At 40.2% G+C, this 19,619-nt stretch overlaps 1 protein-coding gene across 2 annotated transcripts; it reads left to right on the top strand.

Annotated features, from left to right (window-relative positions):
- The first annotated feature begins 227 nt into the window (after window positions 1–227).
- Window positions 228–18,975, top strand: LOC131722961 (josephin-1-like). Of its 2 annotated transcripts, none has more exons than XM_059016170.1 (5): window positions 228–448; window positions 8,233–10,218; window positions 11,026–11,154; window positions 13,336–13,530; window positions 15,370–18,975. In XM_059016170.1, the coding sequence occupies exons 2-5, from the start codon at window positions 10,010–10,012 to the stop codon at window positions 15,470–15,472; spliced, it is 636 nt and encodes a 211-aa protein (XP_058872153.1). In that variant the 5' UTR covers window positions 228–448; window positions 8,233–10,009; the 3' UTR covers window positions 15,473–18,975. The 2 variants fall into 2 exon arrangements, with proteins under 2 accessions (XP_058872153.1, XP_058872154.1); XM_059016171.1 differs by having other exon boundaries at window positions 228–427.
- The last annotated feature ends 644 nt before the right edge of the window (window positions 18,976–19,619 follow it).

Here is a 19,619-nt window from a genome sequence, read left to right on the forward strand (position 1 = left end):
TCATTTGGTATATAACATAAATAATATAGTGTATAACTGAGCACTAATTCTTTACTCAAAGTTACAACAGAAAAACGGTTTTGGAAGTGACGTCATGCACCCTCCCTTCTGTGAAAAAAAAATCTGTCAAGCTAAAAAAAAAAAAATCTGTCAAACAAAAAAAAAAAAAAAGAAAATCTGTCAGTTTATTGCGCAGGCGTAAAGAAAATCAGTTCTAAAGTTAGTGGGAGAGTTGTCTTGTTTACGCATGCGCCTGGGCATTGCGCCCTCCCTCTTGTGCACAAACTGTGGACAGGAAAACCGCAACGAGAGGTGACGTAATACACAAGCTGTTGTAGAGAGCTGAAAGGAGCGAGAAAGAGGGGAATAGGAGAGAAAAGCGGAGAAACAAACAGATTCGAGAAGAAGAAAAACAGGGAGGAGATTGGTAAATATCGATTCTGGTCAGGTAAGGGATGCAGAGGAATTGTTAAGTTGGTCGAGTCCCGTGAGCTGGTGGAGAAAATGTAGCAGAGACTGTGAAGCACAGAGACAGACCGTGCACTGTGTGTGTTCATGTAATGATGTTTATATTATACGGTGTCCAGCTATCATAAGCTACTCTAAATTGAAGAGAGAATTAAAACTAGAGCCAGACTCGATGATTATAGTATAGTCGGTAGATTTACTATAGTGTGCACTGTTGTTTACACCTCTATAGGCTTGCTACTACAAGACACGGTGTGCTGTTAATGGCAGTATTTTAAATAAAGCTGTGCAGTACCGACATAGAGCGATATGTTTTACCTTATATATTTTATGTCAAAATTAAAAAATACCAGATTTTTGTTCTAATAATGAAGTGTTAAATGTGCGGTAGTCTGTTATTATATGCAATGTTTTAACATAGTATTCGTAGTAGTAGTAGTAATAATAATAATAATAATAATAATATACGTGTAAACTTGTTTTTCAAATATGTAGTCTTTTTTATGCTTTTCACTCGACTTCCTTTGTACTAGTGTAGCATTTGGCTGACAGTGTTGCAATAAGTACGTTTCAGCTATTTCCTCAAAAGCAAACCGTTTAGAGAATGTAAACAACAAAATGCTTGCTTTAATTCTTAAACGAGTTCCCTCCCAAAAAAATGAAAACAACTTGAATATTCATTTGGACAAATGTTGTCTTTGCCTACAGATATACTGAAGGCGTTCTCCTTTCACTAGTTATACTATGTGAAAGTGTAGTTATATTCACGATACCCTAATGTCACAATGCCATACGGTACGATGTGTATCGCGATACATCATGTGATGGTCCTGATGGGCTGCTTGTATGATTCATAATAAGATCGAGCGGGCAGTTAATGGCAGAATATTTCACAGAACCACTCTGTGAACTACAGTGAGCTATGCTGTGGTCTTGCATCCCAGTACAAACGATACAGTACATTGTAAAGAAGGCATCGCGATTCATCGAGACACAGTGAATTAGATGCTGTTGAGATCAATTGAAAAGACTCCATTATCACTCAATGCATTAAACTACAATGAGCTGTGCTGTGGTCTTGATACACAGTGAATTGGTACAGCCCTACTATGACTACAGTTCCCAGCATGCCTCCTCACCTGCGGCGGTGGTGAGGGATGATGGGAACTGTAGTTCTTTAAATATAATGAGCTGTGCTGTGGTCTTGCATCCCAATATGATGCATCATGTAAATCACAATGCATCGTTACACCCCTACTGTAGCACTATAGCACAGTGGTTTTCAACCTGTGTTACGCGTACCAGTACTGCTACATGACAGGCTTGCAATTGTTCTTTACAACAATATGATTTCTCAACCACTATGCTCACTCAATCATAATGCATCAATCTGTTTGTACCACTGAATCACAGAGAAATGAGAAATTATCATGAGAGGTATTTGTTGTGAACTTTTAGTTACTGATGGGGAACCAAAGCAGCCATCTCTGTGTTGTTGATTGTGGTGAACTCCTCTTGTCAGGTAATTAGATGGTACCGTCACATTTTAAGTAGAAAAGCAGACCTGTTATGGGGTAGGTCTCTGTTTTACAACAGCCATCTGAGATTGCACATGGTTGCTGGGACGATGGTGGTTTTTCTACCATCGATGCATTGTTTTCTTAAAGAGGCGATGCATCATTTTTTTTTTTGTAACACAAAAGAAAATATACGATATTGTAGAGAATAAACAAAACGCACATTTTCAGATATCTGATGTAAGCACGAAAACTAAACGTTTCTTCAGTTTATCTCTTTCTAATTTTAGAGTAAAATAAACCTTAGACATTTCCTATGTTCTAATCATAAATCAAACGATACCCAGCGAGTTTTTCATTCTCACAAATGGTTAAAATGATTAAAATGTTTCTTAACCTAATGTCTTGACTGACAGCAACCGGTTAGAAAAAAATTATTTGCAACAAAATCCAACAAAGAGGGGGAACACTGACCATTTAAATTAATTTAACTATCCACAAGTCCAACATATTTTATAAAGTCCGTGCTCCAGAAAGATTTATTTTTTGTTTTTGCTGAGAAAATTGATGGCATCCACATTCTCCGGATTCAAAGAACAGAGTTTAACTGTCATTCCGGCCTTGCTGAACACCCGCTCCCTTGGGACCGATGTTGCTGGGATACTTTCATTGTCGAGGTTAAGAACATAAGAAAGTTTACAAACGAGAGGAGGCCATTCAGCCCATCTTGCTCGTTTTGGTCGTTAGTAGCTTATTGATCCCAGAATCTCATCAAGCAGCTTCTTGAAGGATCCCAGGGTGTCAGCTTCAACAACATTACTGGGGAGTTGGTTCCAGACCCTCACAATTCTCTGTGTAAAAAAGTTATTAGGTTGCTAGTTTTGGAAAGCGCGTCTGGTTATTTTTCCACCACAGCAGTGGATCTTCGTTTCAGAGGTATATGTCATCACTTCTTGTCTGATTATGCTTTCCTCTGAGGTCATCTCTGGTTACTGCCGTCCACGAAATAACAATGTAAATGCTTGTTCTGTCTGTTTTCTTTTTAACTGGCAAGTCACTTGTAGTTGTAGTGGCACAGTTCGCGTCGTTCGTGGGACTGCTGTCCATCAGCCTAACTAGTCTGGAAAGCATTGCTTTAACTTGTGGCTTTGGCTTGTTATAATGGAAATCCAAATTACGAAATCGGGGATCAAGGAGTGATGCAAAAAGCAGTGGCATAACTTCACCTGGGTCAGTTGATGTAAACGAAATCGCTGGGATATATTACACAGTAGTTTTTTCTCGCAACCTTTGTGCATTTGGACTTGGCAAAGCAGGTGTGTCCCCTTCACAAACTTCAGCATTAACTTCGCTCAGTCTGTATTTTATCGCTGTTGCAACTGGGTACATGGAACTAGCTGTAGTGTTTTTCTCTGCGCTTAACAGTACTTTAGCTAATCCGAATGGCTGAAGTAGAGGGAGTACCTCGGCCATTAGCTTCCACTGCACAGTAGTTAGATCTAAAGTAGCGGCATCAGACTTTTTTTGTCAAATCAGGGTTTGACAAAGCTGCAATTGCTCGCCACTTCAACTCAAGCAGACCTTCAAACATATAATATACCATGTTCCATCTTGTTTGCACATCCTGTATTATCTTTAGTGGCGCCTTCAGCATTTCTGTTTGTTTTCTATGTAAAGCACTCGTTGCCATGTCGCTTTTTTAAAATGTGCAACAAGTCTTCTTGCTGTTGCCACTAATGTGTGTACGGCTCAAACACCCTCCACTGTTCTGAATGCACAGGTTTATATTGTGCCCTGCGCAGTGCACACTTGCCACACCAGTAAAAGGTGCCCCAGTATGATCGTTTACATGCGTAAGTAAAGGCATTGCTTTGCAAATGTTTGCAGCATTGTAGTGGACACAAGCTATTAGTTTCAAAGTCGCCCCCAAGTCTGTATTGATTTGATCAATCGCTTCTGCTAAATTCACAGTGGTGTGCCTGTCATTTCTTGTTGCTAGTACTTTTGATTTGAGTTCCCAGTCTCGCGTTATGTAATGACAGGTCACCGTTAAAAAAAGCTTCCTGTGCTTGTCCATACCTCTGTGGTGATGGACAGTGAATCACACTCCTCAGATAAATCTTGCCCTAAGCTTTTCTTTTGCACATTCATGATTCAGAATAATTAATTTAGAAACTTCTTTCAACAATTTAGAAAGTCTTTCAACAGGGCATTGCGTATCCCCGAGTAAGACTCGCTATCAGATTTTTAAATGCAGCTCCCTCCACAATGTTAACAGGTCTAACCTCTTGTGTATCAACATCTCCTATCAGGTCTGTTATTCTTTTGCTCGGCCATTTTTTGGCTCAGTTTTCTTTCTAAAATACGATGCCGCTGTAGGTAGTTCCTTTTGTTGTTTAGTACTCGCATTGTCATATTTTGTTGGATGGAGCCTCGCTAAATGGTCCCGCAGGTTTGTGGTATTGCCGGAGAAGCTCAGCAAAGTTTCACAAATGCCGCATTTTACCTTTCCGTTTTGTTCTTTAGAAAAAAAAAACTTCCAAACATCGGACGGCATTGTTAATAATTTAACCGAGAAAGCTTTAATCCTGTAGCAGCTATACTGGTATTTCATGCTTTTGATTTCCCTGGTTGATTTCTAGAAAATGTTTGTATGTAGATGTGCATGGGGGATGGGGTTTTGAAAGAAATAGAAAGCAAAGGCGGGGAACTAGAGTACAGTTTTATATAATTTAGTCCTAATAAAATGGATTAATGACACAACATGTGGTTTCACCTTATTAATTTGGTTTCGATCCATCCGGGTATTGGACCGATTCGATGCATCGATCCCTCGTCCCAGCCCTACACCTAGAGGTCCCTGCTGGAAACATTGGCACTTGAGATGAAAAACATGGGTATCGCATGTCCTGCCATACTATTGGAAACTATAGTCCTGCTGGACGGTACTGTAGTATTTTATTATGGATTGAAGACCATTTACTGTAAATGTTATCTTGGTAAGCCTGTGATGGTTTTTTATATTACAGTGGGGTAGTACAACTGAGGTAAATGTCTCGGCATTGAGAGCTGAATAAACATCCCAGATCTCAGAACCTTTCATTCTGTTTTAGCTACTTTGCATCAGCATTTGTTATTTGCAAGATTCTACCAGACGTAAGTAAGTACCATGAGAATACCGAATGTATAAGATAATATTGAGGCATTAATTAGTGCTGACAATCAGGTGACGGGCATTGGTGCGAATTGGGCTAATTTAACATTCACAGTGAAATGAGTTAAAAAACAGCTGCTTGGGATTGTGATGATTGCTGCTTTTCGACTCTGTGGAGAACAGCGATCCACACAAAACTAAGTAGTGATTTCTAGTGTCTAATTTCCATCCCTGCACAATACCTACCTCTATTACGATGAATCGCTACACCCCTGATTGGTAGTAATATTTTTGACTTTGTACTAAAAGCATCTGTTGCCTCTATGGTTCCTAGTAGAATTGTTCCTGAAATGCACCGTTTAGAGGTGATTCAAAAAAGACTCCCTATAACAGAGTAGCTTTTAGCATTCGGTAATTTAAAAGGGCCCCAGATAAACACCCAAATTACTGTCCTATATTTACAATTGAAGAAATATTTTGAACAGAAAAGCTGCCTGACAGTGTAAAACACCAAGGTCACCAAGTCTAGTCTTTAAAGTTTTAGCTTAATATGCACACAGATGGCAATAACATGAATAGGAACTTGTTAACCTCCTTGAATAACAAGCAGACACCACAACAGTTGATTTCAAAGTTTCTTTATGTTTGCACATATATGCTGACTAGTAACCATTCAATAAAAGCAAACTGGCAATTCTCACACCCATCAGCAACTGATATACTAAAGCAAATACAATCACACGCAGCAAAGCTAGTACAACGAAAATACACATTAACAATAGGCTTGACTGTATTTGTTTGTTAGTTAATTATTGTACTGACAACATCGAAGCGATCCAACAGGTCAAAACAAAAGACAGCGTCCTTTATATCCAACTTTAGAAAAAAAACCCTGATGAGTCCACAATCAAAAAAAAAAAAAGAAAGAATGTCTCGAACATGACGGAAAAAAAACCCAGCCAAAAAAAAAAAAACATTCCTAGAGAAAAACCAAACCGCCAGCGTTAATCCAGCCAGCAACTAGAAATAAAAAATAAATCGGTTGGATCTCGCCCGATGTTGAAGAGACGTGGTGCTTCTTTTTAAAACTTAGCAAGGTCCTGCCTCTGCATAATCCCCAGAGCAGGAAAAGGAGGTCAGTCCCTGAATCTTCATAGCCAGACAAGCTGCTTGACTGTAGCATTGATGGTAGTACTGCAGAGCTTGATTTAGAAGAGGCACTTTGTCTACAAAACGACCACTAAAAGAACCAAACGCAGTTACAAATATAAAGCAAACTGGCTAAAAAAAAACTTAAAGTAACTTCCACATAACAAACATTGCGGTCAAGACACGACACTGAGCTGGAAGATGACGTCACACTGGGACAGCCGACAGGTAGGGAAAGCAAGCCAGTCCCTAAACCCCATCATCCTCAGAATATACAGTCACAAACCCCATCGCCGTCAGAATATACAGACACAAACCCCATTGCCCTCGCAATATACAGACACAAACCCCATAGCCCTCGCAATATACAGACACAAACCCCATAGCCCTCGCAATATACAGACACAAACCCCATCGCCCTCTGAATATACAGACACAAACCCCATCGCCCTCGCAATATACAGACACAAACCCCATCGCCCTCGGAATATACAGACACAAACCCCATCGCCCTCACAATATACAGACACAAACCCCATCGCCCTCGCAATATACAGACACAAACCCCATCGCCCTCGCAATATACAGACACAAACCCCATCGCCCTCGCAATATACAGACACAAACCCCATCGCCCTCGGAATAAACAGACACAAACCCCATCGCCCTCGGAATATACAGACACAAACCCCATCGCCCTCGGAATATACAGACACAAACCCCATCGCCCTCGGAATATACAGACACAAACCCCATCGCCCTCGGAATATACAGACACAAACCCCATCGCCCTCGCAATATACAGACACAAACCCCATCGCCCTCGGAATATACAGACACAAACCCCATCGCCCTCACAATATACAGACACAAACCCCATCGCCCTCTGAATATACAGACACAAACCCCATCGCCCTCGCAATATACAGACACAAACCCCATCGCCCTCGCAATATACAGACACAAACCCCATCGCCCTCGCAATATACAGACACAAACCCCATCGCCCTCGCAATATACAGACACAAACCCCATCGCCCTCGCAATATACAGACACAAACCCCATCGCCCTCGGAATAAACAGACACAAACCCCATCGCCCTCGGAATATACAGACACAAACCCCATCGCCCTCGCAATATACAGACACAAACCCCATTTCCCTCGGAATATACAGACACAAACCCCATCGCCCTCGCAATATACAGGCACAAACCCCATTGCCCTCAGAATATACAGGCACAGAACAGGGAGTGACACCTAATTGAACATGATGGCATAACTATCAAACTTCTGCCGTTTTTTATTATAATTTTTTTATTTTTATTTTAACACTGGCTATAGAGCACTGAACTCCACGCCTGGCTTTCTATTGTACAATGAAGTACAGCAGGTGACACGCTTATTGTGCCAATTGTTTATGTGGGCACGGCCACATCCCAAGAGCTGACTTTTTGAAGTGAGGGATATTTTTTGTTAATTGTCCACGGGGTGCTTGCAGCTATAATAACCAATTATTGTACAAAAGGGGTCTGTTATAAAGCCACCTCCAGCTATTAGGAGTCTCTTCAGAAGCAGGCCACATTGTTGGGTAAAGGACACCAGATATTAAAGAGAAAAGAAATGTTCAGAATGAGGCTTGGCGGTCCAGTGGTTAAAGAAAGGGGCTTGTTACCAGGAAGTTACTGTTTCAGTCCCAGCTCAGCCACTGACTCGCTGTGTGTGACCCTGAACAAGTCACTTAACCTCCTTGTGCTCCGTCCTACAGATGAGACGTAAAACAAGGTCCTATTGTAAGTAACTCTGCAGCAGCAGCTGTTGATGATTCATAGTTCACCCCAGTCTCTGCAAGACTCTGCTAAATGACTAATTAATATTAATATCTGATGCTGGTGAAAATCAGTTTCTTCAGAACAACTTATTATTATTTCTTGTTTGTTTCAGGAATGTCAGGAAAATGTGGAGCGACAGAATTCCGGGAGTGTAAATCGTAACTCCAGAGGCTGTCTTGATCGCGGGAATGGGACATTCAGGGAGATTGAAAAACACGGTGTGGACACACTGAGAGCGAGTGGGAGAAGGAGAGTGATTCAGAAACCTGCACGGGTTGCATTTGTGACTGATCACCCAGAATTTTGGGAAAAACTGCGGCTCTTAAGAAAAGGAAAAGCCCGGGAAAGGGAAGGTTGTGAAGTGCAAGAAAGAATCTGACACTTGTTTTCCCTAGGGAAGGTTTTTACCACATCCGTGACAGGGAATTGTGAAGGAAGCCTGTTTCTGTTTATTCATTTATACGCGGATCCAACTTTGACTGACCCCAAATCTCTTGTGAAATAAAAAAATAGATCCTAGGAACAAATCCAACTCCTGCTTTCATTGCCGCCTTGTGTTTTGTCGTTTGCTTGTTGCGAAGATTTGTCAGAAAAAGAGGAAAAAAAAATCTGTAAAGGAAAAATTGAATGATATTGAGGGAGTGGAAAATATGGTATTTTGCAATTGGATTATGGAATTTTGACTTTTTTTTCACGCTTTGTAGCTTTATTGTATCCGAAGACAGAGATAAAACAAAGAAATAGATTTCTGTGTGTGTGATCCTTTAAAATTTCAAGAAAGAAAAGAAAAAAGAACACCGCTTCCAAATTGTTTGTTTGTTTGTTTTTGGATGATTTAAAAAAAAAAAACAAAAAAAAAAAATAAAGTTTTCAGTGTTCTTGAAGATATATTCAGGAACATTCTGGTGGAAAACAGAAACTTTCAGATTTTCACATATTCCTCAAAAGCTGCTGGACTTTTATTGAAATCTGTGGTGGAATTGATGTTGCCGAGTTTATTGCAATTGGCCAAAAACATGAACCACGTTTTTTTTGGAAACAACATATTGAAAGAAATTTCATGATAACTAAAAAAAAGGGTGCAATATTCTGACAATCAGAGTTTGGTGGATAAATAGTATTTTGAGTTTGGTTATGCCTTTTTAAAGAGGAGGAGACATAAAAATCAAATGATTTCTAATAGCACTAGCACTGGATTTGGGATTTACTAAGAGAGAGAAAGGAAAAGATATTTATATATAAAAGTACAGATCTTTTGATTTTTTTTTGGTGAAATTATTCATTCAAAATCTTTACCCATTTAAATATCTAGGATTCGCACAACTTCTCTTTAACGTCAACGTCATTTTAGATCTTTATTTTCCTTTTGGAATTCATATGGAAGCAAAATAAAAGCATTTGTCTTAAACCCTTTTTGGAGAAAATTTTAGTTGGCTGATTTTAGATTCCTGGCCAATGCAAATATCCATTAAGGATCCAAAAAAAAGAAAGATTGTTTGAATTTCACTTTAAACTTGGATGGTTTTGAGGATACACAGTGAACATAAATCAAACTTCCTCTCAAATTTCCCTTATCTGGCTTTCCACCCTTATATAAAACTGTCCAAATTCTCTTGCAATAGCCAGCTAGGACCAAAAACTTGGCCTTCTGTGGTCCATGCAAACTCAAAACGCCTGGTGCAATTTCTTCATCGTGTTCAAATCTAAAACAGACCAGTTTCCAGTTTCCCAAAAACCCCAAACCATTGGGAATATCTCATTGTGGAGGGTCTGTATTGAATTCTTGCCTTTTTGAGCTTGTTGAAACGGGCCCCGTGTTGGGGTAGGACTGCCGCTGTCCCCCTCCCCTGCCCCCGGATGTGCTAAGCAGGCGCGGGGTTAGCTGAGCGATGGGCAGTGTTCCGGATGTCGGGGAAGGTCTAGGCTGTGTGCCGTGGCGTGTTCGGAAACTGAAAGCCGGCGTGGACACGCCCCTATCCCAGCATGCAATCTACCACGAAAAACAGAGGCGGGAGCTGTGCGCTCTGCACGCACTCAATAACGTCTTCCAGGACGCAACTGCCTTCAGCAGGGAGACCCTGCAGGACATTTTTCAGAGGTAACGCTCTCGTTGTTTTGAGTATTTTGGTTGTAGTCAGACCTGGGGGGTTAATTCCAATTGTAACTGTGCAATTCGTAATCAATTGTGATTACAATGTAGTAATTGTAGTTAATCCTTGGCACACCTGCATAATTGTAACATGTAATGTAACGCTTTTGGTGCCCCCATTTGTTTTGTTTCTGTAGTATGTTTCTGTATTTGTACTTGTGATTATTGCTTGGCTATTTGGAATAGAGTAAGCATGTTAAAGTAGGTAGTTCATGTTACTTTTTTGTATAATTGTAATTACTGCAGGATAATTGTAATTGAACAAAATAACATTGTAACTGTAATAGCAATTTCAGCAAACAATGCAGCTGTAATTATTATTGTAAATGACCACAGGTCTGCTTCAAATACCTTAATCTTCTGTCTGCTTCCCCATGTAAGTCTTGCACAGTTCATTTACATACATAAATGTAGGGATGGAAATAAGACTCCTATAGCACAGCAGCTTCACCCCATTCCAGGTTTTGCTACCAGCTTTATTAGCCCCAGTGTGTGTATAGGTAACAAGCTCAGGTGTGTGTTATTATTAAACTCATAGTGCAACCAGGAATGGATCACACTGCTATGCAATGGGGCCTCGCTTCTATCCCTGGTGTGTGTGTGTATCACAGCTCTGATTCTGTTCTTCAAAACCTCACAGAGGATGCCATGCAAGTCTTTAAACATTCTTTCCTTTGGTGTTCTCAATGACTGGTCAAGTTTCACGGAGTACAGCAGGACGCCCCAACCACCCCTGTGTATCTGCTTTCTCCCCAGGCTGTCCCCCAACACCATGGTGACCCCTCACAAGAAGAGCATGCTGGGAAACGGCAATTACGACGTCAACGTGATCATGGCGGCCCTGCAGACTCGCGGCTATGAGGCGGTGTGGTGGGACAAGAGGAGGTAGGCGTGTGACCATCACCTGGATTTATACAAATAAAACAATAGATACTGAAAAGAAACAATCCAGTCGAGGGATGGAAATAAGACTCCTATTGTGCAGCAGTGTCACACATTCCAGGCATTAATAACTACAGCTTGATTAGCCCCAGTGTCTATAGGTCACAAGCTCAGGTGTGTCTTATTAAACTCCTAGTAAAACCAGAAATAGATCAAACTGCTATGCAATGGGAGTCTTATTTTGTGAGTCTGTCCACTCCTGTTTGTCTGGATGTTCCTTGTCGAGGGCTGTGCACTGTGTTCAGTTCAGTAGAATGGAGTGCAGATTGCTTTGTAACCAGTGATGTGCGCTCTGGACTGTGCAGGGATGGAAATAAGCATAGCAGTTTGACCCATTCCCAGTGGTGACGCGTAGGGGGGGCACGCCTGGTCACGTGTCCCCCCAGATTTCTGCCAGGCAGTGGCTTAGCCACTGCGTTAGGATCGTCCACACTGAAACGTGTAAGAAATAAAGAAATTGCATTATTGTTATATTTTTCACTTCCCATTATTGTCTATGCGTGGCGGACGCGGCACGGGCGGCGCTGATTTCTTTTCGCTTACGGAGCGAACTTTTTATTTACCGCGTTGCTGTCAACCAATGAGAATACATAAGCAAGCTGCACCACACACAGATGCATGTAACATATAGGCTATGACTGTATGTGCTATGTAGCCTAACTACTACACACATAGATGGGGTAGAGGACATCAGTCAAATGGTAATTAAATTAGTCAGGATTTGTGAAATTAAATAATATGGTTTGCTTTGCTTTGAACACCAAATGTCAGTTAACAAAAATGAACAACCATAAGTACGAATTAAAGTATATATTATATTAAAAGTTCCAGTCCTTTGCTTTGTATTTCCTTTTTTGTTTTTAATCGCAAGTCTTCTAAACTGAATCTTTTTTTTTGCACAACAGTGTATTTGGTTATTGGATCTTCTGTTAAAAATAAAAAAAAAGATTGTTCTTTTATTTTTCGAAAATAAAATGTCAATGCACTAATAAGAAATCAGTTTGCCAATTGCACCACTGTGACTACTCACCTTAAAATTACCAATTCCACCCTCTCTCGAAAAAAAATCCTGGCTACGCCACTGTTTATTATTTTAAAATACGTAAGTGCGCAGTTTATTTCAAACTTTCAAAACTTAATAACATAACCAAAGAGTGTCTAAGACCCTTCACCGTTATATTTGTTCTCATGTGAGACTTTCACTTTTTCAGTCAGCGAAAATATGTTCTAAAGACAGAGTGAATTTGAGCCCTGTTAAAATGGCAAAAAGACAGCTACGTTTGGAGTTTTTCTACAACAAAAAAACTAAACCACCAATACCAGAGACATCAACAGAAACCAAACCTGACTCTTCTGTAGTTCTGAATGTTATTAATAGCACGCGAATGTGACGATACTTCCATTTCAAATGCTCAGGTTAGTGCAGGTGCAGGTGCAGCTGTCTGTCGATTAGAGACCCTTGCCTGTAAAGTGTTGTTTGCAGCTCTCTGATTGACAATCTGGTGTAGAACTGTTTGTGATGAAAGATCTGGTAATGTTAGAAAGCTAGCTTAATGTTTACATAAAAATGGTTAAAATCGGGCATCGGGTTTGAGCACAGTTCTTTTTTTTTTTTTTTGGTGGGGGGGGGGGGGGGGGGGGGGCTGTGCCCCTGTGCCCCTGTGCCCCTGTGCCCCACCAGTTTTTCAAGCCACGAGTCGCCAGTGCCCATTCCTTGTTTCACTATGAGTTTAATCAGACACACCTGAGCTTGTTACCTACAGCTATGGCCAAAACTATATGAACATAATTTATATTTATTTAACAATAGTAGTCAAAGAAATAAATAAAAAAAACAGCAAAAAAGTCTACTAGAAGCCCTAATAGTAGTACAGTAGTATTTCATGTTGGATTTCCAAATGTCACATTTTTTAATTTGTCAAGTATATGGAAAATTACAAAGCTGTATGAGATTCAATATGTTAACATTATTTAGTAGGTTTCATTCGACTTTATGAAGCCAAATTAGTTCATTCTATATAGAGGGGGATGCAAAACTTGTGGCCATAGCTGTAGACTGTGCTGAGTTCAGTAGAATGGAGCACAGTCAAACCTGTTCCTGTTCCTCTGCTTCCCCTCCTGTAGGGATGTCAGCTGTATTGCCCTGCCCAACGTGACCGGCTTCATCCTGAACGTGCCCTCGAACCTGCGCTGGGGGCCCCTGCGCCTGCCACTGAAGAGGCAGCACTGGATCTGTGTGAGGCAGGTGGGGGGCGTCTTCTACAACCTGGACTCCAAACTGAGCTGCCCGGACTGGATCGGGAACGAGGACGAGCTCCGGTAACGACTCCAGCGTCAGGGTCCAAAGCGCGGGAGAGAGGCTTAGTTGTCCAGTGGTTAAAGAAAGGGGCTAGATACTAGGAGGTTCAAATCCCGGCTCAGCCAATGACTCGCTGTCACTTAACCTATTGCAAGTGACTGCAGCAGCAGTTGTTGATGATGCATAGTTCACCCCCTAGTCTCTAAGTCGCTTTGGATAAAAGGGTCTGCTAAACGAGTAATTTTAATAATAAGATTATTCAAATGTATTGTATTTAACCAAGATAGAACCCTTGAGAGATGCATCTAATTTTCAAGTGGGTCCTGGCAAGAGAAGGCGACGAGAAATAGCGTGATAAAATCAACGGCAAAAAGAGACCGATCATTCAAACGGCACAAAGTGTGGAGTAGCGCTGCATGAACAAATGATTCAATTACTGGGATTGAGCTCTCCACAGACATCAGGTGAGGGTCGTTGGTGGAATTTACCATTCAGAGTGAAACACCAGCTGATGGGTTGGTGATGATTGCTGCTTTTCTTAAGACTGGAGAACAGCGATCTAGTTTGAGATCATTAAGCTCTAGCATGGAGATGAAGATACTCAACAGTACTGTGTTCACTGGGAGGGGTACGGGCTGATGGAGTGGTACCCCAAGGCCAAACTATGCCTGAAGCAGCCCCTCACTCCCCATTGCAGAGGTGATACAGCAAACCTTATAGACAAGAAGAAAGAAGGTTATACAGCAAACCACACAGACAAGAAAGAAGGTGATACAGCAAACCACACAGACAAGAAAGAAGGTGATGCAGCAAACTACACAGACAAGAAAGAAGGTGATGCAGCAAACCACACAGACAAGAAAGAAGGTGATGCAGCAAACCACACAGACAAGAAAGAAGGTGATACAGCAAACCACACAGACAAGAAAGAAGGTGATACAGCAAACCACACAGACAAGAAAGAAGGTGATGCAGCAAACCACACAGACAAGAAAGAAGGTGATGCAGCAAACCACACAGACAAGAAAGAAGGTGATACAGCAAACCACACAGACAAGAAAGAAGGTGATGCAGCAAACCACACAGACAAGAAAGAAGGTGATACAGCAAACCACACAGACAAGAAAGAAGGTGATGCAGCAAACCACACAGACAAGAAAGAAGGTGATGCAGCAAACCACACAGACAAGAAAGAAGGTGATGCAGCAAACCACACAGACAAGAAAGAAGGTGATGCAGCAAACCACACAGACAAGAAAGAAGGTGATACAGCAAACCACACAGACAAGAAAGAAGGTGATACAGCAAACCACGCAGACAAGAAGAAAGAAGACATATCTTGGGGTTAAAATAGGAAGACTAGTTAGTGAATGAAAGATGGCATTGTCCTGCCTCCTAAACTTCATTAAGCTTTTCATTTTACTAAGTGTTATGATATACACGTGATTTTTGATGAAATTAAAAAGAAAATATTTCTAAACTGTCTCAATCATTCTATGATTGAGTCATGCTTCAGTGGTTCCTATTGCAGTCATGCAAATATTGTGTTTTTGTATTTATGTAAAGTTTTGTTGGTACGTTGCTGCCATAGACCTGTGTAATGTGGTCAGTAATTGAGTAGCTGCTATCCAAACTATTGATGATTACAAACAAGATAAAAGGGATAACAGTGAAGTAAATGTAAAAAATAAATAAAAAGAGAAAATGTAATGTGATCATTTTTGCTCATGCGAATAAGAAATTATTTTTAAACTTTGGTTTGCTCTCCTTCAATTTTAAATGTTTAAGAGGTTAAACCCAATCTCGCATCCCTGATTGTATTTCATGTTTTATTTTGTTTTGTTTTTTGTTTCGACCAGGAAGTTCCTACGACACCAGCTGAGAGGCAAGAACTGTGAACTCCTATTGGTTGTTCCCGAAGAGGTCGAAGTTCACCAGACATGGCGGACGGACACCTGCTGAGGAACTGTTTACATAACCAGCCAATCGGAGCAAGCCTGTTTACATAACCAGCCAATCGAAGCAAGCTGGGGGCGTTGACTTGTCGGGATCCCTTGCTTGTATCGGAGCGAGACTTTTTCTGGTGAACACTACGAACTGGATAGCCAGCCCTGTAACAAAGGCACCCTGCTTGTCTCTCGCATCCCAGACTCTGCTCACTCTGACAAATGGATGCATTTCTATACCATGTACACATTGTTCTGTTTAAGATCAAAGAAACAGGTAAATTACATTTTTACAGTAAAACTAATTATGGGCACTTTTTGATGTTTGAAACACTTCTCCCCTCCCTCCCCTGGGGAACATTGACAAAATGCACTGGCCACCTCTTATCAATATTCTGTGTTTACAGTACATTTTATATCTGTACAGCCGTTGGATTGTAAGCATCCCTTTATCTCTGCTATTGACACTACATACAGGATGTTGTACAGTGGCACCAAAAATGAATTGGGTAGGTACTGCAAGTTGCAATATCCATAGTTGTGTCTAGGGTACATTCGTAAACCGTGCACCATGTGAAAAATGTATTGTACAAAAGCATGTTCTGCTATTGGCCTGGCACAGACTACTTCACTGGTTCCAGTAAGAGGGCCTGAATTTTGGGTTTGCCTCAGAATAGTTTTATCTATTCTGTTACCTTAGCATTGGAGCACTTTATTACAAGACAGAAATCCTTGTGTTGCAGGGATGGAAATAAGACTCCTATTGCACAGCAGATTCACCCCATTCCAGGTTTTACTACCAGCTTAATTAGCCCCGGTATGTCTAGATAAGAAACTCAGGTGTGTTTTATTGAGCACATAATAAAACCAGGAATGGATGAAACTGCTATGCAATGGGAGTCTTATTCAGGGATAGGGATAGAAATAAGACTCCTATTGCACAGCAGTTACACCCATTCCAGGTTTTACTGCAAGCTTGATTGGCCACAGTATGTAGATAACAAGCTCAGGTGTGTCTTCTTGTATGCATAGTAAAACAAGGAATGGATCAAACTGCTATGCAATGGCAGTCTTATTCCCATCCCTGTGTTTCTCTCCTTTTTAAATGCATCTTCCTGCATTGTTCCTGTCTGCAAGTTTTCTAAACAAACGGCAGCGGTTTTTGTTGTCGTTTTTTTTTTTTTTTTTTCCTGCTCTCGGTGCAAGAACTGTGTTAGAGAACCACATTCAGAATACAGATGTGGGAAATCAAATGTGGAATGAGGAGGAACTCAAAAACAAAACCAGAATAATTACATTTTTTTTTAATTAAACAGTAAATGAAAATACAAGAGAGAGGAAAAAAAAAAAAGCAGTTGGCTGTCCTGAACCGTACAGTCTTACCTCCTAGGTTCAGTAGGAGAAACACAGGTAGACTATTTTAAGACACCTAGAATATATGAAATAACACAGGTTAAAGATATTATTGCTGTATATAATATGTGCCATGTTGGTTTTGGACATGTATTATTGTGTGGCAGTATATTCTGAGCCACTCTATTTGTATAATAGTAAGGTTCAGTAGAATGTGTGTGTGTGTGTGTGTGTGTGTAAGTATCTCATTTTGATAACTAAAAAACATTTGACCAATATTGAAGAAGATGCATTCATTTAATAACAATACAATTTGCACATGACTTGTTGGGGGGAAAAAAACCCATTTATTTTTCAAATCATTGTTTCTTTAAGCTTAATATAGCGTAAAATAATTAAACATTACACCAGTGTCAAAAGCCACATGTATTGCACAAATTAAACTAATTGGCGATTGAAAAATCTACCGGGTTATTTACAATGCAGATTTTTAGGAGTGCTGTAGCAATAAGTAACGGCTAATCTAAAAATACAACAGCAACAGGTAGGAACACTTCTTAATGGGAACGATGTATTCTTTGGGTTTTTGATTGTACACAATAGCAGAATGAACTAATTTTGCTTCATAAAGTAAAATGAAACCTGCTGTGTCACGTTAACATAAGGAATTGCACATCGCTTTGTAGTTTTCCCATATACTTAATGAAAAACTGACAAATGACAAAATGTGACATTTCGAAGTCTTACATGAGATACTGCTATTATGGCTTCCGGTAGACACTTGCAATTGGTAGTTTCTTTTGTTACATGAGGTTAAATGAAAGATCTAAGTTATGCTCAAGTCATTTTTAAATTGTCTCAATCCTATAATTAGAGGTGATGCTAAACTTTTGGCCAGAGCTGTATTTGGAACGCCATTTTTGTAACCCTAAGTTATCCAAGAGTGTGTTTTTACAAAAAAAAAAAAAAAAAGCAAGATATACATTTCAAAATAAAGATTTAAAAAGAAGTTGTTTATCTTTGATTAACATACCATACTGTTTACAACTATGGATATTAATAAATAGGGGGGCTGTTTGCATAATTTTTGGTGCCACTCTCAATATTTGAAGGGGGGGGGGGTAGTAAAATGTATCCTGAGTGGGCGTGAGAAAGTTCTTGGGTGGGAAAAAAAAATACACTGCACATCTTAACCTATGTATATTATTATTATTATTATTATTATTATTTGTTTATTTAGCAGACGCCTTTATCCAAGGCGACTTACAGAGACTAGGGTGTGTGAACTATGCATCAGCTGCAGAGTCACTTACAATTACATCTCACCCGAAAGACGGAGCACAAGGAGGTTAAGTGACTTGCTCAGGGTCACACAGTGAGTCAGTGGCTGAGATGGGATTTGAACCGGGGACCTTCTGATTACAAGCCTTTTTCTTTAACCACTGGACCACACAGCTAATATTAACTTAAGAGCAAATCTTACAGTCGACACCTCCTGGCATGTCAAACTTTATCGATGGCGCTGTGCATCTGACGGTTACCTTTTTATTTAATCTCCGATATTATTGTTGGAGAAGTCCGGTGCCATCTGGTGATGTATTACGTGGCGCGCGCGTTAGTAAGTGATGGACACAATCGGTAAACAATTATTTGCTAAGGTTGTTCTTATTAAGATGGATTGGAGGCTGGTTCCTGTAAAAGAAAAGCCAGTGGCTTGGTGAGTTTTTTTTTTAATTACTGGTAATATGTACATGAGAGGGGGAAGGGCACGGTCCAGTCTAGAAAGTTTGAGAACCACTGCTCTAGTCCCCCTCAAAGCCACGGGTGCGTCTGTATCTCTCAAAGGTTGTTTCTCTCTTGACATTAAGCAATTATTCCAAACTGTGTAATAAATGGAGGTTTAAAAATACTAGTTTATCGGAACTGTAGACTGGAATGAGTTCAGTTCCCTCCCAATGCTTCAAAATTGCAGGATCCCAGATGATAACCGATGCATCTTTTAGGACTGCTGTTCCATTACACTATATAGGTCAGTAAAATAAATGGAAATAAAGTGACTTGACATACCACTGTGTGTGAGCCTGAGCAAGTCACTAACCTCCTTGTGACTGCACAGCAGCAGTAGTTGTTGATGCATAGTTCACCCCCTAGTCTCTGTAAGTCACTTTGGATAAAGGTGTCTGCTAAATTAATAATAATAATAATAATAATACTGAAGGAATAAAATGTGACGACAGCAGTGAGGCTGAATTAAGGTGTGTATTGGTTACTGTTACCGAAAAGACTCCCCACAGTGAAAAACATAAATGAACTCTTTCAGCTCTGTCTAATTTTGCAGAAAGACTGTAATGAATGACATGGTTTCAGTGTTTTATATTAAAATGGGTAATTCAAAAATGATACGGGGCCATACTAAAGACTTGAGTCAGCTACCAATTGAGTAGTTGTTTCTAGAGCACTGGCCATTTTGAGTTCAAGCAAAAAACAACTTTCAAATTCTTAAGTGATCCTTATTCTTCAGATTAACATTTTGATTTTGCTTCAACAAAAAGTGATGCCAATTGCATTTGGTGTAAAGACCCCCTGAATAAAGCTCACTCACGATCTATAAGAAACTACAATTAATAACATGACTAAACTGATTGAAAAACACTTTGGGGTTGTTTCTATCATCGACGGAAATAAAAAAAAAAAAAAAAAAGGTGTTTTACCATAACCTGCAAAACCAGCTTTTAACAGCTACCCACATGTTCTATATGCTTTCGTAAGACAGGACTCTCTCTCTCTCTCTCTCTCTCTCTGCTCCATCA

This window comes from Acipenser ruthenus, chromosome 52, assembly GCF_902713425.1.
Source record: "Acipenser ruthenus chromosome 52, fAciRut3.2 maternal haplotype, whole genome shotgun sequence".
In the NCBI taxonomy this organism is placed as follows: Eukaryota; Metazoa; Chordata; class Actinopteri; order Acipenseriformes; family Acipenseridae; genus Acipenser; species Acipenser ruthenus.

Bases quoted from the DNA above. Each gene is read 5' to 3' on its own strand.
- LOC131722961 (XM_059016170.1), top strand. From the start codon at position 10,010: ATGGGCAGTGTTCCGGATGTCGGGGAAGGTCTAGGCTGTGTGCCGTGG. The intron at 11,155-13,335 runs GTAGGCGTGTGA...CCCCTCCTGTAG, and splicing joins GTGTGGTGGGACAAGAGGAG to GGATGTCAGCTGTATTGCCC. The intron at 13,531-15,369 runs GTAACGACTCCA...TGTTTCGACCAG, and splicing joins GGGAACGAGGACGAGCTCCG to GAAGTTCCTACGACACCAGC.